The following is a 27,681-nucleotide window of genomic DNA, read 5'->3' on the forward strand; positions in this document are numbered from 1 at the left end:
ATGGAGCTTTTAGGTTCTATGTTAACGGCTACTTATGACCGCCCTCAACCAGCATCAACCAGTTTTCTACCAGCCATTAGTACCCTAACATCCAGCTATCGGGACCGCTTTCCCCACTATAATTTGACACACAACTTGAGCCTTCCATGGAGACCAAGCACATACTACAAAACGGCCTCCAACTACCCAACTTTGGGCCCATACAGCTCGAGAGCTCAGAGAGTGTGTGAGAGCACTATGCTCCCCTTCGTGTCCAACAGAACCACCCTCTTCACAAGGTATACTGCTGATGATTGGTATCGGTCTAGTTTAGTCAGCCTCCAAGAATCTAACAGCTCACGGCATAATTCCGAGAGACTTCGAGTGGACACATCTCGCCTCATTCAAGACAAATACCAGCAAATCCGGAAAACCCAGGCTGACTCTACCCAAAATTTGGGAGAACGAGTCAATGACATAGCATTCTGGAAATCTGAAATTATACATGAGTTGGATGAAATGATTGGAGAGACAAATGCACTTACTGATACTAAGAAAAGGCTGGAGAGGGCTTTGATAGAGGCTGAAGCCCCTCTGCAGGTAAGGATGAGAGTTGGGGTAAAAGGCACCTCAGCTTAGTTATTTTAGAAATACACTCATCCATAAATTTATAAGTGGTATCGGTAATGGCTAAACCATTGCCATTTTACACATATCACACATAGTGAGTTTCTGAGCAAATTCTAAAAGCAAAGCAGACTAAAGAAACACCATTAGTCTATATAATGTTTTCATTTAATCGTGGCATCTTGTTAGCTCTTAAAAGGCTGGCCTGGTCTCTGTAGGTTCTAGATTATACTGAAAATTTAAAAAAACAGTTGTCTGAGAAAATTTTAATTTCATGGGAGCTGGGCAGATTGCTCAGCTGGTGACTCCTTTGTCTTGCAAGTAGGAGGACCTGAGTTTGATCTCCAGAACCCATATGGGACATCAGGGCATGGTGGTGTGCACTGGCAATTCCAGCACTAGGGAGGTGGAGACAGGGGATCACTGGGATCATTGGCCAGCCAGCCTACCCTAATCAGTGAGTTCCAGCCCAATGAGAAACTGTTTCAGAATGAGGTTGATGATATCTGAGGAAGCACAAGGTCACTCAAGGTTGACCTTGGTCTTGACATTTACACACACACACACACACACACACACACACACACACACACACACGTACCTATACAAAGTTTCTTAAAAAGAAAATTTTAAAAATTCAGTCTATCGTGAAGTGTAAGTTCATTGTTGATGTGATTGCCTTTCAGGGCATAGATGATCAAATGGGATCCCACTAGGAATCTGTTTAGGATTCTTTTATTAAATAGATAAATGAGGCTGAATGTAGGCCAGTTATCATAGTCATACAGGCAGCACTCAATTGGTTGCTGGTATCTGATTAGGCTTTGAGTGGGTTCCAGTCACCTACGACTCTTGTACTACACTATGGGCTCTCCAACCCCTTATGCCCACTACCACAGAAAGAAGACATTCCATGCCTAAAGCTGGGGGAAGCATATAAAGTAGTATATATCTCAGCCAATGCAGCCAACACCAGTTGTCTCCATATGGAACACTCGCAGATCACATGGCATTTGTAGTATAAGGCTGAGGACCAAGGGGCTGCAAGTCTAGTGATCTGAGGAGTCTATTGGGAGTCAATGTCCAGTGTCTCTTCTGTCCCACTCTCTCCACAAACTACAAATACATAAATACACACAAGTCCCAGAGGCCTCAAAGAGATTGGGGGCGCTCACATAGGAACTTTTTGGATTAATTCACCCTGGGTTGTTAAGACTCAGAAGGCTTCCAGTCCCTGGGACCTAGGTCAGGGATTGAAAATAGCCTGAAAACCATGGCCACATATTGTATTATTTAATTGCTTTCCTCACTCCCCCTTCACGAGGACTGAACCCCTGACTTGGCTCTAATGTGAGCTTTCTCCTATGGTTTCTGCCTGAGTGTTCATGTGGGTCACAACACAGACTGTCAAAATGGAGTCAGAAGGCCCTGATTACAATCGGTGTTATGTGGAAATAAACTTCAGAAGAGAAAGTGCAAACAACCACTTAGTAGGAGGAAGACTGTTAAAATTTAATAACACAACTGTGATTAAGTAAATAAGGTGGCCATTTCTAGCTTGTGACATCTGAAGTAACGGACACTTGTAACATCTAGCACAGAACATGTGCACTTTGATGTGTCATTAGTGAGGCTGTGGCCTGGAAGGAGAGTCCTGAAAAGCAGTGTGATGATATCCATTTAAATACTGAGTTCCCACAGTCCACTAGTTCCTCATTCAGTTAACATAAGTTATACTAATAAAAAGTAGAAAGTTGCTCAGTTAAGTTTCAATAATGTATTCCAATATGGCTCACATTTTATGTTTATAAAAGCTTAACATCATACAGTATTCTATGTCATGAGAAAAGTTCTGGAAAAAGCATTTTAGCTACATAATGACCTCCCCGACATAATTCATGGTTAACAACTTATGCTATTTTCCATTGTCATCATTAACATTCTCTGCCTCAAAGAACATTTTGAAACTTCAGTCTAATACTTAATTGAATCTTAAAAAAATAGTACAAAATTGTAAGGACATTGTGGCCTCCATTTATTAAAACCAATCAAAGATTAGAATAGTGATGGGCACGGGCTAGATCATATTTCCTATATTTTAATTATTAATAGGTAAAAGCATATTATTTTTATATTAGGAAAATGTTAGATAATTTTAAAGTTAATGATTCATATGCTTGAATACAACAGTATTTTAATATTTTGAAAATGAATCATTAATTCTACTTCTTTTCCAGCAGAAAATATTTAGGAACGATCCCTCAAACTCCTTGTTTCATGTAACCAAACTGTTTCTCTTCAATAAACTGATGCCCAGTATTTAAGTTAGTTGCTAGCTGGTAAGGATTCATTTTGTCTGTTTCCCAAATTAGGATTTTTTTTTTCAATTTTTTTCGATAGTTTCTCGAGAAGACACCAGCCTTTCAGTAGCAGCAAAGATTTCTTCCCATCATGCTCTTTCTTATGCTAGGCTCTTCCGGATTGGTTTGAGAAATCCAACTAGGGAATCCCTGTTGACTTACTTTAAACAAGTGACTAGACCTTCTTGTCCCCAGCTGTGACCAGTTGGTAGTGACATGTTCTATGCTCTGTGCATCTGTAGATTACCCGAGAATGTCTCTTTCACCGGGAGAAGAGAGTGGGAATCGACCTAGTTCATGATGAAGCTGAAAAAGAACTAATGACGGTAAACATGGGGCTGGGAGGCTTTAATAATGAGAAGCCTTTTGCTGCAAGTGGGTGTTAAAGTGAAGAAATTGGAGCCACGGTGTTGTCTACAGTTATTTATAAGTAAATTGATAGAGCCTAGCAAAGGTCCATGCTCTTGGTTTTCAAAGTAATATGTGTTGACTGAGAATTTTAAAAGTAGAGGAAAAAATAAAGGTTAAGTGTTTGCAGTCCCATTGGGTGCAAATCAGTGTCAATTTTGGGATATTTCAGTCATCCTGTCAAACATGTTTAGATAGACACCACTGGATCACACAGTACCCACATGCACAAGTCTCCAAGATTGCTCTCACACTTTATTTGTGGATGAGAAAATGCCTTCATTTATTTAAAAAGGCACTGAGGTCATTTTCCTTGTCACTGCATTTTCCTGTAGGACACAGCTTTGACTATCCAATTCTCTGTGTTCACAATGTGAAGATGCCACCACTTGACACAACTCAGTCTTCCCTTATTGAATAGTTTGATAGCTTCCCTATCCCACATACTACTTGGCAGTGTGTGCGCCATCCCCAAGGAAGGCACAGACTCTGGTCCCTGTAATTTGATGCCACCATAGTGTCAAAGGGTCACAGTGCATAAACATTTGGGGAGGTTTTGGTCCACTACCAAGCTGCCACCCTAGAGCTGATGTGTCCACGCTACTCTGAAGATTCCCCCAGGCTCTCTTGAACTTTCCACCTGCTATATCTGATTTACTTCTCAATTCTCTCACCCTTCTGCACTACCCACAGTAACATCTCTGCAGCCTGTTAAGGTTTCAGCCCTCCTGTGCTTGAGGCTACTTCCAGTCTCATTCTTTGGTTAAGACATTGAATTAAACATTAGTTCTTCACCTCAAGTGTTCTGCCAAACAGCTTTTAAGTTTTTGATTAACAACAACAACAACAACAACAACAATAAGGATCACTTATGCACTGGCCAAATCCTCATCTGCTTACCCTTCCTCCAAACTCACTTCCCAGCCTGTCCTACCCCATCACCCCCCTCTTTCTACTGATGGTAGAATGGTCCTGGCTGCAGCCATTGCCTCCTTGAACCTCCCTGTCAGCCTTAGCTCTTTCTCTGAAAGCTGAGTCCTCCCAATTCCTATATAGTCTCCTACCCCAGGTTTTACTTTGATGTACACTGTCACCAGTTCTTTCCTTCTTCTGAGAAATATCCCCAACTGGATAACGCCCAGAGGATGGAAGTCCACTGGGACCTTCCACTGTGCCTCCCTCTAATTTCTCGGCCTGCTTCCCTCTCAGGATTACAGAATTTCTGCTGTGATGAACCCATCTTCTCTGTCCCCAAACCAGATTTTTAGGGTCCCACTGCTTTTTCTTTGCTTTGTTGATCCCTGGGGGGAAAAGGGTCCTTGTGGAGACATTATTTTGAGCTTGTTAGGTCATTGGAGTAATTTTATCCTAACCTCCCTCAGCGTCTGTCTTTAATGTTAATTTTGACCTTCTACAGAGGCTTAGTGAATCTCTTAACTTCCAGGAGCCTGGAGCCTTGCAAGTATTGTTTACATCTTGGGTTTTATGCGCTTCCCTCCTCAGTCCAGGAAGGAATGTTTAGGTTTGGAGAAAATAGCTGCTAGAAGACCTACTGCCTCCTCAATACTATCTGCTAAGTATGGGCTTCTTTCACTGTGGGTTGCAATCCACTCTGGGGTTGGGTAACAGAATGTATGGAGTTCTTAAACAGTTGACAACAGTGCAAGAGTTCTAAATATTCAAAGTCAAAAATTAACTCAAAATCAAACTTGCAATGATCCCCAGGTCTCTGGCAGTGCACATCCATTTTGAACCACCCGACTTCACTGCAGCCTTGGTTCTGAATACCCAATCCGTACACTTGGCACTGCATGCCATATATGCATGCTACACCACAGGAATGCTGCCTAAAGCACCTCGTCTTAGACTTGAGACTAGTGTATGCTATGAATTGCATTGTTTTTCCATACATAATTTTCTGCTGTTAGTGACACATGATGGTTGAATTACAGGGCACAGAGACATTAAGTATTCCCTAACATCATCCCTCAGGACACAAGAACAAAACTAGCGTGCCTTCACATCATATAGTTAGAATGTCTGCTTTTAAAAATTGCTGACTTTATCTTCATAAAAATATTTTAACTGGCTGGGCAGTGGTGGCTCACGCCTTTAATCCCAGCACTCGGGAGGCAGAGGCAGGAGGATCTCTGTGAGTTTGAGACCAGCCTGGTCTACAAGAACTAGTTCCAGAACAGCCTCAAAAGCCACAGGGAAACCCTGTCTCAAAAAACAAACAAACAAAAAACCAAAAATTAAAAAAAATCTTAATTGTTAAATGAATTTTAGCTGGGATTAAGACAGAATTCCCAACAGCTCCACTGCAGTTAAGAGTGCAGATGGACAGGTGAGCTCACACTGGGGACAGCCTCACAGGTCCCATTTCTAGTCTTTCTTTGCTCAGGTAAATTCCTCTTTCTTTAACCATCTGCTCTTCTCCATCTGACTTTATTTGAATTCACAAATAAAAACTACTGTTTAAAGATAAAAAAGTTAAGTATTAAATGCATTTTCCCACTGGAAATCCCAGGTATTTTCACAGCACATACTGTAAAGTGCTCTCATGACGCTCTCTAGGCAGGATTCCATGCATCATCCTTTTTGATCCTCCCCTCCTCCCTCCTCCCTCCCACCCTCCCTCCCTTTCCTTTCTCCTCTGCCCCTCCTAACCATGTGATTGAGACAGATGAAAATTAAACAATATAAAGTCTAAGACTATCCCTATTATAGCCCCTAATAGTATCCCATGACTATTTGTAAGAACAGGCAGAGCTTTGCTACATACAACATGGAAGCAGAGGAAACTCTTAGTCGATTCCATTGATCCTGAGCAACTAAGAATCAGACAGCAGCCTAAACATTTTAGGCATATTCAATACTGTCTAAACACATATGTAGCATGTTCATATGTGTGTGGGAGTGCACGTTTGTGTAGTGCATGCATGTAAAGGGCAGAAAAACAACATCTGTAGATGGAGTTTCTCGGTGTCCTGGAAGCCAGTTCCCAAATAATGACTCTAAGACTTAACATTAGTTATAAATGCTTGGCTGATAGCTTATGCTTGTTATTAACTAGCTCTTACAACTAAATTAACCCATATTTATTGTCTACCCTCTGCCATGTGGCAGTACCTTTTGCTTTTCCTCAAGACTCTCAGACTCTGCCCTTCTTCTTCCCAGAATTCTCTCTGCCCAGAAAATCCTGCCTATCCAACCACCAGTCAGCTCTTTATTAACCAATTAGAATAATACATATTCACAGTGAACAAAAGGATTATTCCACAGCAAACATCGCCTGTCTTTCTCTGGATTGCTATTTATTCTTTGGAGTCAGGGCCTTTCATTGGCCCAGAGTTCATCAATTAGGTCAGACTAACTGTCCACTTCGACGATCTACTGATCATAGCTCCCAAAGTCCTCATGTCTGGTGTCTTTGTATGGGTTTTGGGAATCAAACTCAGGTCCTTGTGCTTACAAATGAATTTCTTTACTTCATGAGCTACCCACTCTCTATAGTTGCTCGCTCAATACTTTTACATTAAACAATAAAGGAAAGGAAGAAGCTAACTAGCATATAAGTCATACTATCAGAGTGAAGAAAATATCACAATCAAATTAACAAAAACAGAAACCAAAAAATTGATTGATAGATTTTTAGCCATCATATAAATTATGTCAACATAAAAAATACCATGCACAATATATAAAAACACCATGCCTATATAAAAAACATCATGCATAAAATTATATCACATATGATGGAAAATAATTGATTCTTTTTTGTTTTGCAATGGGGGTCTCCTACTCTGCAACACAGGCTAGTCTTAGACTTAAACTCCTCAGCATCTCAGCCTTCCTTGTGTCTGAGACTACTGGTGCTTACCACTACATGGGGCTAAGGATTGCATTTTAAATATGTTAAGAACATCAAATACATCCTTATATTAGCCTACAAACACAGGCAGGTTAGCTATTTGTCTTGGGGCATGTTCTGTCACATTGGCAAGAACTGGAAGCTAGTTGGCTACCCGGTGTGCCCAAGAAAGGCAGGCCCATTAGTCATCTTAAACAAATGCAACTTTGCAGAAGGGAATTTTGCTTTTAATTGCCAAACCTTGAAAACAGGGCATGACCCTTGACAGTGTCTACTTGTTTACACTGATTATTCACACAGCATTGTTTAATGTCATGGGAAAGCATCCAAGTTTAAAATGCCACAAACCAAATGTTAAGGATGACCACTTTTTACTTGAGAAAATGGTAAAAGTGATTATGTACATTTACAAAAATGTGTGAAAGATATTATTTGAGCTTGCAAATTTTCTAATACTAACATTGGCTTCAGAGGGAAATTAATATTTATATGCTATAGAATAGTGCATATATCATTGTAGCCTCAAAATGCCACACATTTGGTCAAGTGAGTGGCATGGCTAACACAGGTGTTGGTTCAAGTGTAGGGCCTGAGCTACAGGGCACAGCATGGCATCAGGTGGTTGAGCTCCAGTGTGGAAGTCAATTTCCATGTTTGAAACACAGAGCTGGACCTGCTAGTGTTGTTTGTACAGCCACAGGGACACTCTCAGGGCTCGGTCTTCACTGGTTTTCTTTGCTTTTGAAGAAAAGCTGTTACAGAAAAAGGTTATCAGTTAAGTTCAATATTTCACATCACCAGAATTCTAGGGGTTTTGTTGTTCTTGTAGTTTTGTTTTAATTAAAGACAAAGGTAGAGTAGAAACAAAACACTAAAATTTTAACCCTGTTCCAGCTTGGTCCATATTAGTTTCCCTATAGGCCTACAAAGAAAGACTGGCTTGTATTATCATGGGGCCATGCAGGTAAATAAGTAGGTGTAAAAAATATTTTTAATGCTTAATGTCACAGATTTTCAACAAATAAAAATTTCTTTTATTGGTGGATTTGGATATTGATGACTTTGGATGATACACTCAATAAAAACATTAATGTGTAGTTTTGCTTTGCAATTGAGTAGGAAATTGACGTCATTCTGTGTGGTCAAGAAAGAATGAGGCGGTATCTGGACAAGGCAATTGCCCAACTCGCGTAAGCATTTCCTCTCTATGCAGTTTAAAGCCCAGTGTTGAACTGTGCTTCTTCTACCTCCTGTCCACATTTCTCTTAATGTCTTATGAGAGTGTGCATGCGTGTGCACATACACACACACATACACACACACACACACATACACACACAGATACATGCATGCACATGCACACACAGGCATTCGGGCACACACATGTACACATGGGTACCTGGCCCACACCATGCACATTCCCACATACACACACACACTGTGCACACTCTCACACATGCATACACTAGCACACATGGGCGCGCACACACACACAAACTTATATGGGCACACAGGCACACACACATATACATTTTTATTCAGAGGTTAGGATGAATGCTTAGAATTTTGTCTTTGATTTTTATTTTAAAATTAATTTGGGGATGCTGTGAGAAGGATAACCAATGTTTCCCTTAATTCAAGACTTTACTTTGAGGCCTGTATTTCATCCTGGCATTTGGAAAGGCAGCAGGTTGTGTCCTCCTTTTATTTTCATATTTCCATAAAGACCCACCTTTCCTGATTACATGATCAAAGCATTCACTGGGCCCAATGTGCTGTTGTTATTCACTGTTCCTGTTCTCTGCATGAATACAACTCCCTCAAGGGTGGGTTTTCAGGCACTTTATGGCAAGGGTGGGAGGAGAACGGGAAACAAAAATGTCAAGAACCTTGGATGCCATGTTAGTGCCCAAGGAGGTTCCATTTTCAGCTAAAGTACAGTCTGAGAGTGTGACAGTCACATCCAAAACAAGTGGATTAGAGCACCCTTGTTTCTTTTATAATCTCTGGAGAGAGAAGAGTGGAAAAGCCACCCAGATCTCTAGCAGTCAGAACAGCAACAGAATGATCTAGTTAAATGGCAAGTCAGCAGTCTCCACTTTCACTTATGAGAAAACCCAGGCTTTTGCAACGGCCAGTGTCCAACATGTGTGACCTGGTTGTCCTTATGCCAGGGCTCAGTGTCATCTGATGAAGCCCTCCTGACTACTCTGTATAAAATCACAGCACCTACTCAGGGGTTCCTGCTTCCTGTTTGGTGTTTACCTGGTTCTAGCCACACCAGCTGCCCATGTAGCGTGTGTATTGCCTGTGTGCCCATGGTAGGACAAACACCTCAGAGAAGAGTTTCTGCTGTGTTCACTATTTCTCAGTCTCACACAACAATTGCTTGTCACATGAATAGTGAACATGAATGAAGACATGTTTCACCTATCACCCATGCCAACCTCTCACCCAGGGCTAGTCTCTGGGCATGAATTGTGGATCCTCTCTCTCCCTGGAATTCAGGCAAGACTGTGTCTCTGAGATTATCAAGGTCTCTTCTCTCCCAGTAGCTGGGCTGCTGGGGCAGAGTGCAGGGATGAACTGCCCCCTCCCTGACCTTACTTCAAGCACTGTTGGAAGTTGAGTCGGACTCTTAGTTTATATCTCCTGGGAAACACCTGAGCCATAACATGGCCACAAACTGAGGTCGCCAATGGGTCGAGGGAGGCTTTGTTGCACATGTCTCATGAGTTCTTGGGGGAAATTATATTCAAAGCATAGAGAAAGGGGTGAGAATATAGAAGCTGAACAGGAAGGAAGAGCGGAAGGCACAGATGGACATATGACTGCAAACCAGTGTCTTGCCTGGAACAGTTGGTGAGCGTTAGGATATATGATTCTCCCTCCACCTTCTCTCCCCACTTCCTTACACCCCATGGACAGGAAACATGGCCAGGGTGGGGAGGCATGGGGTGGGGCCGGTCTGGGTGGGGTCCACATGACTTACATGCATTACCATCTCCACAGATGCTCCTTTGGAGTGGAGGTTGATTGTTTTGCTGGAGGAGAGTTGTGAACAGTCCCACCTTAGAGGGGCAATGCCTGGTTGCTTGAGAAGTAGTTGCCTGACTGGAATCTTGTTTCTCTCCCCTCTCCCCTCTCCCCTCTCCCCTTCCCCTCTCTCCCTCTCCCCTCTCTCTCCCTCTCCCTCTCCCCTCTCCCCTCTCCCCCTCCCCTCTCCCCTCTCCCCTCTCCCCTCTCGCCTCTCCCCTGCTCCTCCCCTCTCCTCCCCTCTTTCCTCCCCTCTCCTCTGCCCTCTCCTCCCCTCTCCTCCCCTCTCCTCCCCTCTCTCCCTCTCCTCCCCTCTCCTCTCCCCTCCTCCCCTCTCCTCCTCTCTCCCCTCTCCTCCCCTCTCCTCCCCTCTCCTCCCCTCTCTCCCTCTCCTCCCCTCTCCTCCCGCCTCCTCCCTCTCTCCTCCTTCTCTCCTCCCTCTCCTCCCTCTCTCCCTCTCCCTCTCTCCCTCTCCCCTCTCCCTCTCTCCCTCTCTCCTCTCTCTCCTCTCCCTCTCTCTCTCCCTCTCCCTCTTCCCTCTCTCCCTCTCCCTCTCTCTCCTCTCCCTCTCCCTCTCTCCCTCTTCCCTCTCCCTTCTCCCTCTCTCCCTCTCTCCTTCTCCCTCTCCCTCTCTCCTCTTCCTCTCCCTCTCTCCCTCTCCCTCTCTCCCTCTCCCTCTCCCCTCTCTCTCCCTCCTCCTCTCTCTCTCTCCTCTCTCTCTCCCTCTCCTCTCCTCTCTCCCTCTCTCTCCCTCTCTCCTCTCCTCTCTCCCCTCTCTCTCTCCCTCCTCTCCTCTCCTCTCCCTCTCTCTCTCCTCCCTCTCTCCCTCTCTCCCTCTCTCCTCTCCCCCTCTTCCCTCTCTCTCTCTCCCTCTCTCCTCTCTTCCCTCTCTCCCTCTCTCCTCTCCTCTCCCTCTCCTCTTCTCTCTCCCTCTCTCCCTCTCTCCCCTCTCTCCCTCTCTCCCTCTCTCTCTCCCTCCCTCCTCCTCTCTCTCTCCCTCTCCCCTCTCTCTCCTCCTCTCCCTCTCTCCCTCTCTCCCTCTCTCCCTCTCTCCCTCTCCTCCCTCTCTCCCTCTCTCCTCTCTCCCTCTCTCCCTCTCCTCCCTCTCCCTCCTCTCCCTCTCTCCCTCTCTCTCCTCTCTCCTCTCTCCTCTCTCCCTCTCTCCCCTCTCCCTCTCTCTCCCTCTCTCCCTCTCTCCCTCTCTCTCTCCCTCTCCCTCTCCCTCTCCCTCTCCCTCTCCCTCTCCTCTGTGTATTGTAGCTCAGACAGAGCTGCACAGCATGAGCTAGAGAGGGACTTGAGTGACAAACAGACAGCCTTTCGGATTGATGATAAATGCAAGGACCTGCGGAACACTTCGGAGGGTGTCAGCTACTTCCGGGGAGTGGAGAAAGTTGATGCAACGTAAGCTGGCACAAGCCATTCTGTGATTATAATGTCATCTGTTCTCCCTGCTTTTGTAACGATGCAGCATACAGGTTATCTTAATCCACTTTTGTATTTTACAATGATCACAGAATCTCTAAGACGTGGTGATTACAAGGAACATAAGTTTCTTAGGTTCCTGGTTTTGGAGTCTTGAACATCCATGGTGACAATTTCTCGTAAGAGTTCTTATGCTAAAGAAATAGAAGGGCAAAGGAATATTTGCAAAAGTGAAAGGCAAACTCACTTTCATTATAGCCTACTCTGAGAAACTAACTCCAGTGATAATGAATTCATTTTCTCCAGGCAGGCATGAATGCAGGCAGGGATGTGACTTAGTAGGGGGGTATGTCTGCCCACATTTGTCCCTAGCACCTCAAGGTAAAGAGTGTTTTTAAAGGCACTGATGCTTCTTAATGATCCACTCATTACTTAAAGCGGTGGTTCTCAAACCTTCCTAATGCTCCACCCTTTAATACAGTTCCTCATGTTGTGGTAACCCCCAACCATAAAATGATTGCTACTTCCTAACTAGGTTTGCTAGTTAAGAATCATAATGTAAATATATATATATATATATATATATATATATATATATATATATGAGGTAGAGGTTTGCCACAGGTGGTCATGACCCACAGGTTGAGAACCAGTCACTTCAAGGCTGTCCTTGCCAACAGTGCACTGGTGGCAATATGAGTTAGAATGGAGGGTGTATGTAAAGCAGGGCTAGGTGCCCAAAGATGAGAGATATACTTGGCCTTGACCAGTTTTCAATGAGGTTTCATTCTTCTAGAGTCGGGTCTTGAGAATTAAACCATCTTGTTTTTTTTTTTCTAACATGAAAATGGCACCTTCTTGTGCAGAAAACCTAGAAAAACACAGACAAAAAGGAAACCAGCTGTTGTCAGTTCCTAGATATCCTGGACCCCGGGGGCCCAGGCTGGAAACCATGCATGCCATTCTCACCACTGCTTGTTACATTTGCTTTTCTGGTAGTTTCTTGCCCTGGATACCATTTTTGGGCAGGGCGTATAGTTTGAGCCTACCATTTTCTTAGAACAAAAACAAAAACAAAAAAACAAGTTGGATGGAGTGACGTTTACATAGAAGAAAATGGCCGAACTGCATGTGCATGTCAGTAGATCTGTCATATTTGAATGTCCGTGTAACTACAGCTACACATAATATGGAGATCATTCGTCACTTTGTTAAGATCGTCACAGTTTCCCCCACACCTGTGTCTACATACTCTACCCCTAAAGTGACTCCAAAACTGATTCTGTCCTGGGGGTGCCTTGTCCCACAAAGTAGCTCCCTTTCTTGAGATCTACAATATGAGTTCCCACTCAGGCTTTTACTGTTCAGGTGTGGGTAAGACCCAGCCCCTGTGTTCTGTGTAGTCCCACATGACGCCTTACTTGACTCGAGGTGAACAGAGAGCTTCTTTTCTGCCTCCCTGGAGGAAGAGTGGTGACCTGGGACCCTTTGAAAGTTTGTTTCTAACCTTTCTAAGCTTTATATAAACACTGTTGAAATGAGTGCCCTTCCATATCCATCTTTGGGAATACCATTTTCTTGGGACAGTGAAACTTCTGAGTTACAAACATTTAAAGCGGTAAATTCTTAGTCTGTGTTGCCCCCCTATTGTCCAGCAAGATCAAACCAGCTCAACATTCTCGGCTTCAAGACAGCAGATATTCCTAAACACATCACCAGTTGCAAGTTAATGTTTTTCTTTTTACTTTCCTGTAAAGGTGTCTCGGTGCCGTTATTTTCATTGGCACATCTTTTGGCTGCTCCCAAGGTTGACAGTTTTGCTTCTGTTTCCTGGGGTGGTCGAGACACAGTTATAAAGACTGTACATGCTCTTGCTCTTCGTAATCCATATCCAGTCTGGCAGAAGAATTACTTTATGCCTACTAATAAGGATTGGTTAATAGTAAAATAAGGAACAATTGAGAAAAATTCCAAATTGGTTTTCTTCTGTTTCTGTTTCATGCAACATGTCTAGGATAGGTGGCACTGGGGCCTTTCTCTTGCAGGATGAACAGTCCCTGCAGACCATCAGGGCTGACGTATCACTGTTGCCATTGTCTCTCTTTCCGTTTCCAGGGTGTCAGTGCCCGAGTCATGGGCCAAGTTTACAGATGACAATATTCTCCGCTCCCAGAGTGAGAGGGCAGCCTCCAGGAAGCTGAGAGATGACACTGAGAACCTTCTGGTGGTGACAGCCAATGAGATGTGGAATCAGTTCAACAAAGTGAACTTGGCTTTCACCAATCGCATTGCAGAGACTGCAGACGCAAAGAATAAGATCCACATTCACTTATCAAAGGTAAGGACCTAGCTTAGTCTTGGAACTATAAACAGGGCTGGGGCGGGGATGGGGTTCAGAGGTAAAGAGGTTGCTTGGCACATGCAAGGCTTGTGACTGCACCGCAGGACTGGGAAATAAAATGAAAAACCAAATCAATCATTTGCTCCCCATCATTGCCATGGGCAAGGCAGGGCACTCTGAGACCACAAATCTCTCACCACCTCCAGAAAAGCACCATAAGTTGCACCGCTTCCTGGCCATCCAGACTGAGGAAAATTAAAAGCAGTACAAAGCATGCCATTTATTTCAGTCTGTAGTCAGGTGTCAAAATGAAGCGGGGACTCACCGGGCTTTGGAACACAAAGAATGCACTATACAGGGAAAGACTCTTAGTATTTGAATGGAAACAAAAATATTATCCTAAAGTTTAATGAATCACTGTATATAACCGGGAAGTGAATTTAGCAGACCATATGGTGCGGAGGGAGTTCGCTTGGGTCAGTCGTCTCAGATCCCTTTTCTGGATGACAGGGCCAAGTACAGGAAGCAGAGAGGTAGTGTTGGGTATTCCTGAGTTTGTGAGGTGCTCTGTGCACGAGTATAGGAACTTTACAAAGACAATGAAACAAAAGGTTGATGCAGAAGTCACACTCCAAGACAAACAAGGGCGGCTGCCTCTTCTCTCAACTACTATGGAATGTGTTTCTCATCATTTGTCACTATTCTTCTTTTAAAAATACTTACTTTTATTTTCTACACATTTTATATATGAGTATTTTGCCTGCATGTGAATGCAGTGATAATAGAAGCCAGAAAAGGGCGTCAGATACCTTCTAGGACTGGGGTTACAGGCTGTGAGCTGCTACGGGGATGCTGGGAATTGAACCTGGGTCCTCTGGAAGAGCAGCCCAAGCTCTTAACCTCCGAGTTATCTCTCCAGCCTGTCTTCCTGTTTAAAGATCTTGTACTGTTGCTCTAAGGTAGTATTTCACAATGAAGGGCACCACGTTTCCCCAGGCAGCAGCAATTTCCCTTTTCTTCTCATGATGTCTGACTTAAGCAGTAAGCAACAGTTGAGCCAGGTGGTGTGCTACTCTGTGAAAGGCAGGGAAAAGTATGAAATGTGGTTTTTGTTCCAGAGCAGATAGCAATAACAGTAGGAGATCATGCGCTATGATTGCCCATGACAAATTTGTATTTAGGGGTTACAAGGAGAAGAGTGTTCCAATGGTGCAACCCCTCAACCAGAGCCCAGGAGGCAGTGACTAAGAGGCCGAGTTCAGGGCTAAAGAGGCTGGTGAGACTGGTGTGGATGGTGTGCCCTAGGAGGGAAGCTTGGGAAGAGGGCTGTAGCCACACTGCAGAAGTTGCTGGGGTGGGGGATGGGGGTAGTGAGTAGGAAGGTGGTGGTCAGGGCAGTAGGGCTTCATCATGAAAGCCCTTAGAAAGGTGTTGTGACAGAGTTCCTTTGCTCATTGGTGGATTGGTGGTGGGCTTTTGTTTGTTTGTTTGTTTGTTTGTTTGTTTGGCTTATTGTTTTTAACCACCTTGTAAGTTTGCCAGGGCTGTGGCCACATAAAGTGTTCACTGTCTGAGTGGCTAGAAGTCTGAGTTCCAGATGCCACAAGGTTGCTTGTTCTGAGGCCCCCTTCCTTATATTCTCTTATAGCTTCTTCTCTGGATGCAACTGTGTCACATGTGTGTATCTGTGTCTGTATTAGTCAGGGTTCTCTAGAAGGACAGAACTTAGAGAATGAATCCCTCTCGGTACACACACACACACACACACACACACACACACACACACACACACACACACACACAGCCTACAGGCTGTGTTCTAGCTAGTCCAACAGTGGCTGTCTCTGAAAGGAAGGTTCAGAATCCAGTAGTTTTTCAGTCCAAAGGCTGGATGTCTCTGCTGATTTTCAGTATATGCCAGAATCCCAAAGAAGGAGGCTCTAATGCTAGTGAAGGAATGGACTGAAGGCAAGCAGGCAAACGGAACAAGCTTCCTTCTTCCATGTCCTTTATACAGGCTACCAGCAGAAGGTGTGGCCCACATTATAGGTGGATCTTCCCACCTCAAAAGATAGGGATTAAAAGTGGAGCTTCCTGCTTCAAATAATTTAATAATAGTAAAAAAGCCCCTTACAGGTGTGCCTAACTATTTGGGTTTTAGTTAATTTCAGATGTAGTCAAGTTGACAACCAGGAATAGCCATTACAGTTTCCAAGATTCCTCCATTTATAAGACTTGGACCCACTCTCTTGACTTCATTTTAACCTGACCTCTACAGAGACTCAATCTCCCAATATGGTCACATTCTGGGGTCCTGATGATGGAAACCTCAAGATATGAACATTTAGGGGAAGGACACACAATTCAACCCAAAATAGGTATATTCTAATTTCCACTTAGGCATGTTGGGATGTTGACACATGGATGGCACGCTGATCCTGCTGTCTCATGTCTTAGGGAGACAACACACACACACACACACACACACACACACACACACACACACACCATAGAAAATGGGTAGTCTGTTGGGAAGGCACAGAAACAACCACTTGGAACCAGACAGATGTTTAGCAGAAGAAAGCATTGTCTCTTGTGGCAATCAGGAATGGCTATTTTTGACAGGTTGGTAAAAGCATGGGAGAGGGCTTAAAGCCTGAGTGGCAAATTCAGGAGTACCTGGGTTACATGGATATTAAATAAGTGTGGTTTTGCAAGGTCTATGTAAGAGATAGAGGATGTAATAGCAAATTTGCCCAGGATAAACCTTTGGCAGTGGGATGAAGAACAGTTAGAAAGCCAGGAATTTGGCTGGCAGCTGACTAAGAGAACAAGTTGAGGTAGGGTTTCAGCGAGTGGGAAGGATCCAAGAGGCTCTGATGTTGACCTTGAGAGGCATTTTCATAAGAGCAGTAAGTACTAGAGACAGAATTCAGGAACCTCTGGAATACAGAGTAGGTGGGAGGCAGAGGGAATGGGCAGGGAACACGGGTTTGGAGAAGACCCCACTGGAATTAGATGGGATCATGGCAGAAAAGATAGCAGGTTTGGAAAATGCTCTGGTTATTAACCAAGCTGTCTCCAGGCCATAGGAAAGGGGCCATACAAAAAAACCCGAAATGGAGAGGATTTGGAACTGTGGAGCGGTGGAGACGCGGGTCATAGAAGGTGGGTGTTCCGAGCACAAGAGGAGGAGAATGCGGAACGAACAAGGTTCTCAGTGAATCTGCTTCCTCCTCCCAGAGGTCGAGGAGGCCCATGGGACAGAGGTGGAGGAGGCCCATGGGACAGAGGTGGCAGTGTCACAGGTTGTTCAGGGACCAGCAACAGGATGTCAGCAGTTGCTTCTCATTGCCACAGACCCTGCAGGAGATCTTCCAGACTGAAATGTCCATAGAATCCATCAGAAAGGCCATCAAGGAAAAGTCTGCCTTCCTAAAGGTGGCTCAGACCCGGCTGGATGAGCGGACAAGAAGACCGAACATAGAGCTGTGCAGGGACATGGCTCAGTTACGGTAAGGGTGCAGAGGGGGAGTGTTGGCGAGGGGGGGGGTACTTCCTGGATGCAGCTGGGCTCTGATTAAGGATGTTCTCTGATGACAAACACAAACACAAAGACATCTTCTTTAAAAGTGTTACTACTAATGGGAGCTGTTAAATGGGTAAGGGATTCAATTTGGGAAGATGGAGAAAAGTCTTGAGATGAGTGGTAATGGTTGTCTGACAGTGTGAATGTATTTAATGTCATTGAACTGAACACAGTGGCTAAAGTGTGCTGCGCATATCACACCGTATATTTGTTAAAAATTAAAATGACAGCAACACATCACATAATATTAGCATTTACTTCATTCAGAGCATTCAGGGTGGTAGTTGGGTTTCTGAGCACTTCCTTAGGTTGCTAGTCCAGGCCACAAGACACTCCTTGTGAAAGTGAATCAAATCGGTAGCAATGGGACGGATACTGGGGACACTCCATGAGCCCTCTCTTTTATTTGATTCTGTGGTAGAGTCTTTTCATCTTGCAGGATTTATTCTAAAGATGAACCTACCAAACTTGGGCACTACCAAGGAAAGCAGTGGTGGTCCAAAATGATAGTTTTTCAGAGAGAAAGTAAAGGGAGACTCTTTGTAAGGCCAGTTGTCATCCATGATGATAATGACTACAATGATGATGACAATGGCAATGATGATGATGATGATGAAAACATGATGTAAATAGCTTCCACCATTCCTTGATCTTGCTCCATGTGTGGCCCTAGCCTATGTACTTTACAGTATTTCATACTTTACCTTCATTTTGCAAATGAGGAAAAGGAGGCAGAAACAGGTTATATAGTATCTTAGGTAGGGTTACTATTCCTGTGATGAAAATACCCTGACCAAAGGCAACTTCAAGAGGAAAGATTTTATTTTGCTTACACTTCCAAATCACTGTTCATCATCAAAGGAAGCCAGGACAGGAACTCAAACAGGGCAGGAGCTTGGAGACAGGAGCTGATGCAAAGGCCATGAGCATGAGTGGTACTGCTTACTAACCTGTTCTTCTTGGCTTACTCAGGCTGCTTTCTTATAGGATTCAGGACCACCAGTCCAGAATTATCCCTACCCACAATTGGCTGGACCCTCCCTCATTGATCACTAATTGAGAAAATGCCCTACAGGTTTGCCTGCCTGCAGCCTGATCTTATGGAGGCATTTTCTGAATTGAGATTCCCTCCTCTTAGGTGACTCTAGCTTGGGTCAAGTTGACATACAAACTAGCTGGCACACATGGCTTCACTGAGATCACACCTGGCAGTGACAGACAGCTGGAGCTTGAATTCTTGTCTGTGTCATGGCAGATGAGGTATGTGGCTAAGCAGGAACTGGGCAGGCTTGGCATGCCTGATCACCAGCTCAATTCAATCAAACTACGTGCTTCTGTTTCCTCCATCTTTTCCATTCCCCTGCCAAACACCTGATCTCTCTGGACCTTCTTAATGTCAGTATGAGATGAGTTGATGAAGCAGTGTTCTATCCTTCTCTTTCTCACACAGGACACAGAGCCCAGAGCCCTAGGGATCATTACAGTAGTCACCCTCCATGTATAGTATGGAGGGTGTTTGAGACACACACTAGAATACACAGTCTCTGATTTAATATTTTTTAATTCGTGGTGGCATAAACTGTGTCCATTCCCACGTTGCTCTTGGCTTTCAATGCAGTGCTCAGTGGGTGACAGCAGATGTTCAGCATACTATTTTGAAATAGGCTTTGTACTGGAAGCTTGATGATTTTGCTACCATAAATGTCCTCTGTCTGTTTAAGGCAGGCGAGATGATCAATGGGTTAGATGTACTAAATACATTTTGCATTTCCAGCTTACCATGGGGTCATTGGGATATGACCCATCAAAAGGTCAGGCAGCATCCACACACACACAAATAACTTTCTCAGATTAGCCGTGTGTCAAGTAGTGTAGCATTTTTCTAGGCTTCTGATACGCAGCTGCTCACCCAGGCTGCATGCTCCTCAGAATGGACTCTTCCCACCCAGTCCGTTATTTGGAATAAGTTGCCCTCCACTCTAGAGGCAAGACAGATCTCTGGGTAGCCAGCTGAAGTATGTCTCCTGCAGTCAGAGAATGGGCACTGCCAATTAGATTGTGAGTGGTGGCATTTTGCAAATATGTGTGTTGGAGGTTAGGGTGTCCACACATAGAAGCAGAGATTTGCCCACTTGTATATTTGTGGGGGCCAAAGGCTGGTAGTATATCTCCTGTTGCTCTCTTCCTTTCTTTTTGAGATGAGGTTTCCCACTGAAGCTGGAGCTGACCATTCAGGGCTGGTTGTCTAGACAGTGACCCTCCAGGGATCTGCCTGTCTCCACCTCCCAGCCCTGGGGTATCAGGAGTGCACAGCTACATCCAGCTTTTTACAGGAGGTTCTGGAGATCAGAACTCAAGCTTTCGCGCTTGTGCACCAAGCACTTCGCCTGCTGAGCCGAGCCTTCTCCCCAGCCCTCTTTATGCAAATATTATTAGAAGAAGCCCAGTTGAAGTTTCATGGTCCAAAACCATTTCTGCAGAGTCATCAAAAATAGAGATGGGAAAAATTCTACAGACTGCTATTAGATAAACACAGGGTTTTGGTTTTGTTTGTTTTGGATGCTGGGGTCGGAACCTGGGGCCTTTGGGAATGTTGTATCACACCCCAATCATAAAAGTTTCTTTTTCTAAATGTGTGCATGAGAGAGAGAGAGAGAGAGAGAGAGAGAGAGAGAGAGAGAGGCAGAGAGAGAGACAGAGAGAGAGACAGAGAGAGGAGAGTGTGTTTGTGACCTATTGTATTGCATGTTTGTGGATGTGTATGTGTGTGGGTGTGATACCTGGACTCATCTTCAATCATTCTTCTACCTTATTCATTGAGGCAAGGTCTCTCAATCAAACCCAGAGCATGCCAATATGGCATATTTCTGAGGATCCCCCATTTTCTGTCTTCCTGGATTGAAATTATAGGCAAGCATCCATGCCTCCTACCTGGCATTTATGTGAGTTCTGGCCATCTAAACTTTGTTCCTCATGCTTGCAGGGCAAACACTTCGATCACTGAGCCATCTCCCCAGAACATAAAATGTGGTGATCCAGTGTCACTCTGGAATCACCAAGCAAGGAGAGGTGCTCAGCTCCCTCAGAGAGGCTGAGAGACCCCCACTCTTTAGAATTCCTCCCTTCCTAGCCAATGTGCAGGTCTGTTTCTCTTGCTTCTCCATCAGCCCTCTGGTGTGTCTGTTTCCTCGGCTTCTGTTTTGACTTTAGGACAGAACCTGCTTTTGTTTCTTGTTAGAAAAGCCTCGACAGAGGTATTTAGGGCTACTATGATTTGGGGAAAACAATTTTCCCCTCAAAATTGATCACTTCGAAAGCAACCCTTGGGGCTGTCTAGATTGAGAAAGATCAAACTCAGGGTTAGCGGTTGGGGGGATGGAAAAAAATGCTGTTTTCATCTCAAAACTTTGTTTTCACTTAAAATATTCTAAGTGGGATCTTTCAAGAGTTCTGTTTTGTCTTCTTTGGTAGAAATCCAGAGGAGGCTCTGCCTGACTTAAATGTTGATTCTAAGACAAAACAAATAAACCCTGTGGCAGACACATTTGTATCTGAAGCAAAATGATTTTCAAGTCTGTAATTTAAACAACAACAACAACAACAAATCAGGACGCCTTCAGCAAAATAGTTTTCCAAGATCAGCTAAGACCACGGGGAAGGTGGAAGTGATGTGTGCCCTTGACAGTGCAGTCAATTTCTGATGGCTGCAGTTGGGGGAAGGTTGTCTCCTTCTGTGCACTCAGAGCTGCAAGAAAGTGGACTCTGCGCAGCCTTCTTCACATCTTACATGTTTTGTTTTGACATTGACACTTAAAGGTGTTATTTTCACAGTTCCTTACGTGTAAGCTTCCAGAGAGGAGCATTTGGCTCCTGGGGTTAAGGACACATTTGGGTTCAGGATTCCTTTTGGAGTCAGGGAGGACTGGGAGAGGAGAGGCAGTCCTAAGTCCCACCTCCAGCCCTCGCCAGCAGCTGCCAGGGAGCTGGTGACATTTTAGACCTTAGGATCTTAAACAAACAAACAATAACTTTCTTTTTGCTAAACAGCCAAATATGCCTTTTCAGATGAGTTCTCACACTATTTGCTCATCACCCCCTGATCCCCAAATGTTGGGTGCAAATGGTAGGGAGAACAGTATGGTCTCTTGGTGAAGGGGGATTGAGATGTTAATATGTTTCTCTGAGCTGCTGTGGGTCTTTTTTTTCTGCAGCGATAGAGATAAGAGTTCAGAGAGTTGCACATGCAACTCCAATATGCTCTACCGCTGAGTTCCAGCTCAGTGCTGAGGTATTTTTTAGTTCACTGTGTATCCCAGGCTGGCCTCAAACTCAGAATCCTTCTGCCTCTGGCTCCAGAGGGCTGGAATTACAGGTGTGGACCCCACATGCCTGCTGCAAAACACCCTTTACTGGGGTCTTCCCTGTCTCAGATTGGATGCAGATCAGTTGAAAGTAGGTTCCATCATTTCCTTCCTGCCTGAGCCCTTTTTGCCGTGGGTCTGGGTTTTACTCTTGGTGCATCCCTTGGATTTAGAACTTGATGCAGGTCCCTGACTCCCAAGGCTGCCTCCTCCACCTAGAGCAGTGGTTCTCAACCTTCCTAAAGCTGTGACCCTTTAATACAGTCCCTCAAGCTGTGGTGTAACCATAATTTTGCTACTGTTATGAACCATAATGTAAGTATCTAATATGCAGGATATCTGATATGGGACCCCTGTGAAAAGGTTGGTTGGCTCCCAAAGGGGTCACTCCCCACAGGTTGAGAACCACCCACCTAGATTATAGAAATTGGTCCTCACCCAAGGCATCCTTTTGACCGTCTTTTAGCTGTGGGAGAGACTACAGGATGCAACTGTAAATAAGACTGTTTTGGGTGAATGACATTGCTTCCTGATATCTGAAGGGAAGATATCCCAAGTGCCCAAGGCCACAGAAGGGTTGGCCTCTTGACATGTGTAACATAACCATTGGGCAGCAAACTAGTCCTAAGGACTGGAAGTGTGTCTTCCCCTAGTATTGGAAGTTGGTATTCATTAGAGAGCTCAAGAGGCAGAAGAAAGTTACACTGGCTGAAAAGACAGAAAAGGAATGCCCCGAGGTCAGAGACTGTAGGATTTCGCTGGAGGGCAGGTCTGCAGAGGAGTGGGGGGTGGGGGTGGGGGTGAGCAGCAGGAGGAGTTGTATGGAAGATTAGATGGCTAGTTTTCATGACTGAGGGCCATGAAGTCAGGAGGAATGAGTAAGTCAGTCAGAAGTTTTTAGTCTAGCACCCTAAAGGATAGCTTTACCTGAGATGGGTCACATGATGACCCAGGGTGCTGCCATTGTAACTTTCACATGCACTACCTCTGCCAGCCTCAGAGCCTTGTGCCCAGCCCAGTGTATGCATGTGGGAGGGGGAACTCAGAAGTTGGCTGTGGTGGGATTTACCTTGAGCAACTGTAAGACTATCTTCATTTGAAATGGAGATGTTTGTGGCAGTATTGCATCCATCATCCAGGCCCATTCAGGTCACCCCCCTAAAACAAAGAGAGTAGAAAAAAATCTCTCCTAATTGCAGGCCCATGATATTTTGGAATATTAGCTCTAGGACCCCCCTCAGAGATGTCCAAATCCATGGGTGCTCAAGTCCTATATATTAAATGGTATGGTATTTGCCATGAGCACTTCCTTCTACACTCATGAAGTCATCTGTAGATTAGCATAATCCAACGTAAATACTACTAAAATAAATAGCTGCTATACAGTTCTGTTCAGGGATTAAGGTCAAGAAAGTGAGTGTGAATGTTCAGTAAGATGCAAATAAAAAAAAAAAAAACACACACACACACAACACTTTCTGTCTGAGGTTAGCTGAATCTATTGATAAAGAATCCACCAATAGTCATTGGTGGTGGTGCACGCCTTTAATCCCAGCACCTGTAAGGCAGAGGTAGGTGGATCTCTGAGTTTGAGGCCAGCCTGGTCTACAAACTGAGTTCCAGGACAACCAGGGCTACCCAGAGAAACCCTGTCTCAAAAAAAAAAAAAAAAAAAAAAAGAAAGAAAAAGAAAAAAAATGAACTGACTGATTCTCTCTGGTTTTAGGAGGCAAAAGTTGTGGGATTTTGTTTGTTTGTTTTTAATTTTGTTTTCGTTGTTGACCTGAAGAATAGTATTTACCATATTCATAGTAGAAATCGGAATAGTACAGAAAGTAAAACTGTAAACAGTAAGCACATAGCTTCCACCCACCAACCTCTCTAGGAGAAACTCACATAAGGGCACTCTGCTGTGTCTGCCCCCATCACACAACACTGCAGGAGAGGTCTAGACTGTGGCCTTCTCAAGCAGCAGCACATTGTAGGGGGGGGTCTTCAAAAGTTGAGAACTTCATACATGAGTACTGTATCTGCATAACCCCCACCTCAAACTCCTCCCGGGTGCCCCCAGATTTATGGGATCTTCTTTAACTACTATTTTACATGTATATACATGTGCACATATGTATACACAGCCTACTGAGTCCATTTAGCTTTACTCATATGTACATGTGTTCAGGGCTGAGCAACTGGGCTTGGATATCCTACTCAAGACCTTGTCCCTGGAGGAAACTAACCCCCTCTCAGCAGCTATTGATCACCCTGTTTTATCAGCCACAGACTGCCAGGAGTTCCTTATCTGGGGTGGAACCATGTGGAATTTTTCCAGTCTTTATTGGCGTGTCAACTGGTGTTGTCCATTGCTGGTCTTGTTCAAGAAATCATATTGTTAAGATCTCATGGGTGCATTTTCCCTACAATGCCTAGGGGACACTGCCTGGCAACACACCAGAATTCTGGGTTTCTTGTTCTTGGGAGCTTTCTCCCTTTTCTGAGCCAGAAATGTAGAGGACTCATTAGGGATGTAGTAGTTGGTCCCTTATTGCCTGCATTTTGATCAGTTGTGGGTCTCTGTAATGATCTCCATCTGGGTGGAGGGTGAAGGCAGCTACACGTTGTAAATGTACTTAATGTCCCTGAGCTACACATGGATATGCTTCACAATCTGTGGTCAACTTCACAATCTGTGTATTGTGTGCCAGGACTGAAAAAATACTTGGCACTAAAAACCACTTGTTTATTTGACATTAAAGTCCAACTGGGCAGGCACCCTGTGTATTGTCTGCAGGGATTACAAATAAAAGAGATAGTGACATGGGTCATCTCAAAGGAACCCTGTGTCCTGAGGCCACCCTTCTGGGTCTCTCCTTCTATTACGAGGAATAGAGAGGGTGGGGACAGGAAATGGGACCCTGTTCCTTAGTAGAGCCACCCGGGCTCTATATTTCCTTCCCATTCCAGGATGGCCTGCCATTGCTTGTAAACACATGTGGGCTGTGTGTCTGTGGACAGGCCAGCTCATCAATTCACTGGGCTCAACCTCCTCATCTGTAAAACAAGGGACCTGGTCTTGACAACCCCTGATGTTCCCTTTCCAGTTGCAAAGCACTGTGAAGCTATCCCGTTAAACTGTGTCCTGCTGTTCATGTGGTTTGGAGATGTTTCTGTCACGGTGAAATCTTTTCCCCCTCCAGGGATGCCTATCTCCCTATTTGGTCATAGGCACTGTTCTATTCAGAACAGTTTCTGATATACATTTTAAATAAATCTACACCCCTTTAATCTGCTAGCAAGAGAAACTTGGAAGAAAACACAGTTTCGTCTTTGCATCACCAATGGGGATTTGATGTACACCCACCAGGATCCCTGGGGCATGATATCCCTTGGATATCAAAATCCACAAACATGAAATCCCTTCTATAAAATGCAGCAACATTTGCACATGACCTGTGTACTTTCCATTAATGGATAATTTACTTATAACGCCTATGCAATGTAAATGGTTGTGACAGTGTAGTGAGCGTTTAGGGAATAAGTAGAAGATAAAGTATGTGTTTAGCATGGATACATTTTTTTCCTGAATATTTTAAATCTGTGACTTACTGAATGCACATGCAGTCTCAGGGATACAGGGGGATGACTGTATTTTGATTTATGTTTTCAACTGGCTGGAATCAGAGGCGAGTAATTAAAAGTGACTGCTAGGCGGCTCCCAATGTCTCCATTTGCTCACATGAGAGTGGGGACTCTTCTGGTGTCTGGATGGTAGTATCCTTAGGAAGAGCAAGCTGGTTGACCTGGTATGACACTCAGAACAGCACATACACGAAGAGCAGTCACTGATGAGTTGCAATAGTGGCTATTGCCCTTTTTATAACCTATGCCCACTTTTACCCTCAAGTGACACAGAGGCACATCCTTGAGATACCATTGGTCAAACCAGTGAATAATTGCTCTTGGGAAGAAGAAAAAAACTTTCTAAATATAAACATGGTAGGAGAAATCCCAAGGGGGTGGGATGGAGAAAATGGCTCACTAAACACTGAAATCTTATGTACAGCAAAACGTAACATAGCAAACATACTGTAAACAAAACGAGAACGCAAACAGTTACTTAGGGATGATGTTTCCCACAATCAAATGACAAAAAAGCCCGCACAGCTACTATTTCCAGAAGCATGTCTAATAGTTGTGTTTATTTATGCAAATGACTTCGATAAGTAGTAGCACTCCAGCAGGGTGATGAGCAAAGAGGCAGGCAGCTTGGAGACCAGATGTTAAATGATGCACAGGCATTTAGGAAAGATCCTGGAACAATATAAGACCATGAAGACCAAGACCCTACTGACTCCATCAGTGAGAGGGAGCTACTCTGTTTTGTGAATGTGCTGTATTTTTTTCTTTCTGCCCTCATGACTACTTTCATCAGAAAGAGTGTTTGCGACAGTTTCAGGGTCACAGTTTACAACAGTTACAAAGCCACATACCATCATCTCCATGTTGCATTAAGGCTTGGAAAATTACAATATGCTGACTTTAGATCCATGAGGTTTTTACCTGGGGCCTTGATATGACATTGTAATTTGGAAAATGCCCCCTATTGAGATATGGTAACAGGTTGGTCAGAATTCTAAATAGTAAAGGCTCTCTCTCCTCAACTCTGAAAGTAATTTTCAAGACTAGTCCCAGATAAGTTTTGAAGATCCCCCCTCTGTATTGGCTTTTTACGAAATGATCAGTGTTTATATAATTCTCTTTCTTTTAGAATACTGTAGTTGATATACATTTATGTGTGTGCATATGTGTATGTATGTTGGAGTACAGAGGGGAGTGTGTTGTGCGTGCGTGTGTATGTGTGAGTATGTTAACTCAGGTATACCTTTAGCTTGTCATTTGGGTTATGGTCTACAGGGTGTAGGCAATGGGGGCGATTCTGGCATGATAACAGAATCATGCATAGATGCCATTTCCCTTGCTATCTAAAGTGTTTCTCATGGGGTTGCTGCACCAGATACCTCTCCAGTGCACAAGCCTTTAATGCAGCTGATGGCAGGCTGTGGGAGTGTGCCCACCTAGCTGACCATGCTTTCCCTTCTGCAGCCTTGTTAACGAGATCTATGAGGTGGACGAAACCATCCAGACTCTACAGAAGCGCTTGAGGGATTCGGAGGACACCCTGCAGGCCTTGGTCCATTGCAAAGCTACCCTGGAGCATGAATTGGCTGTGAAAGCCAACACCCTGTACATAGACCAGGAAAAATGCATGAGCATGCGCAAAAGCTACCCCAACACCCTCCGGCTGGTTGGCTTCTGTTAGGGCCCCCGGAAGTGTGGTTTTCTAACTTCTAAAAAATGGTAGGAGCAAAGATACCCCAGCATCTAAATGAGTGTTAATATAGTCACTATTAAAGGATTGTGTTGACAGAAACACACCACACCTTTGTCTTGGACGGCCTTTCATTTGTGTCAAGACCTTAATTTTCCGTGTACTGGGTTTCTGGATTATGCAAAGGAAATAAGGAAATGTAGTCAATCTACTGGAGAAGGTAAATAGGAGGGTTTGAATGGTTCTCATGGTTGTGTATATAATATGAATGAACTGACAACGAAGACTGTTTTATTCTTGAAGTGACCAGATCACGAGTCATAATGCTGTAGTCAATGCTGAATGCTCCCTAAAG

At 44.2% G+C, this 27,681-nt stretch overlaps 1 protein-coding gene across 1 annotated transcript; it reads left to right on the top strand.

The window, feature by feature from the left end:
- On the top strand, positions 1–27,372 carry Tekt3 (tektin 3). The gene is made up of 7 exons (XM_027426197.2): positions 1–579; positions 3,209–3,292; positions 8,368–8,438; positions 11,545–11,688; positions 13,825–14,047; positions 17,411–17,565; positions 27,101–27,372. The coding sequence occupies exons 1-7, from the start codon at positions 1–3 to the stop codon at positions 27,315–27,317; spliced, it is 1,473 nt and encodes a 490-aa protein (XP_027281998.1). The 3' UTR covers positions 27,318–27,372.
- Positions 27,373–27,681: the final 309 nt, after the last annotated feature.

This window comes from Cricetulus griseus, chromosome 7 (assembly GCF_003668045.3).
Source record: "Cricetulus griseus strain 17A/GY chromosome 7, alternate assembly CriGri-PICRH-1.0, whole genome shotgun sequence".
NCBI lineage: Eukaryota > Metazoa > Chordata > Mammalia > Rodentia > Cricetidae > Cricetulus > Cricetulus griseus.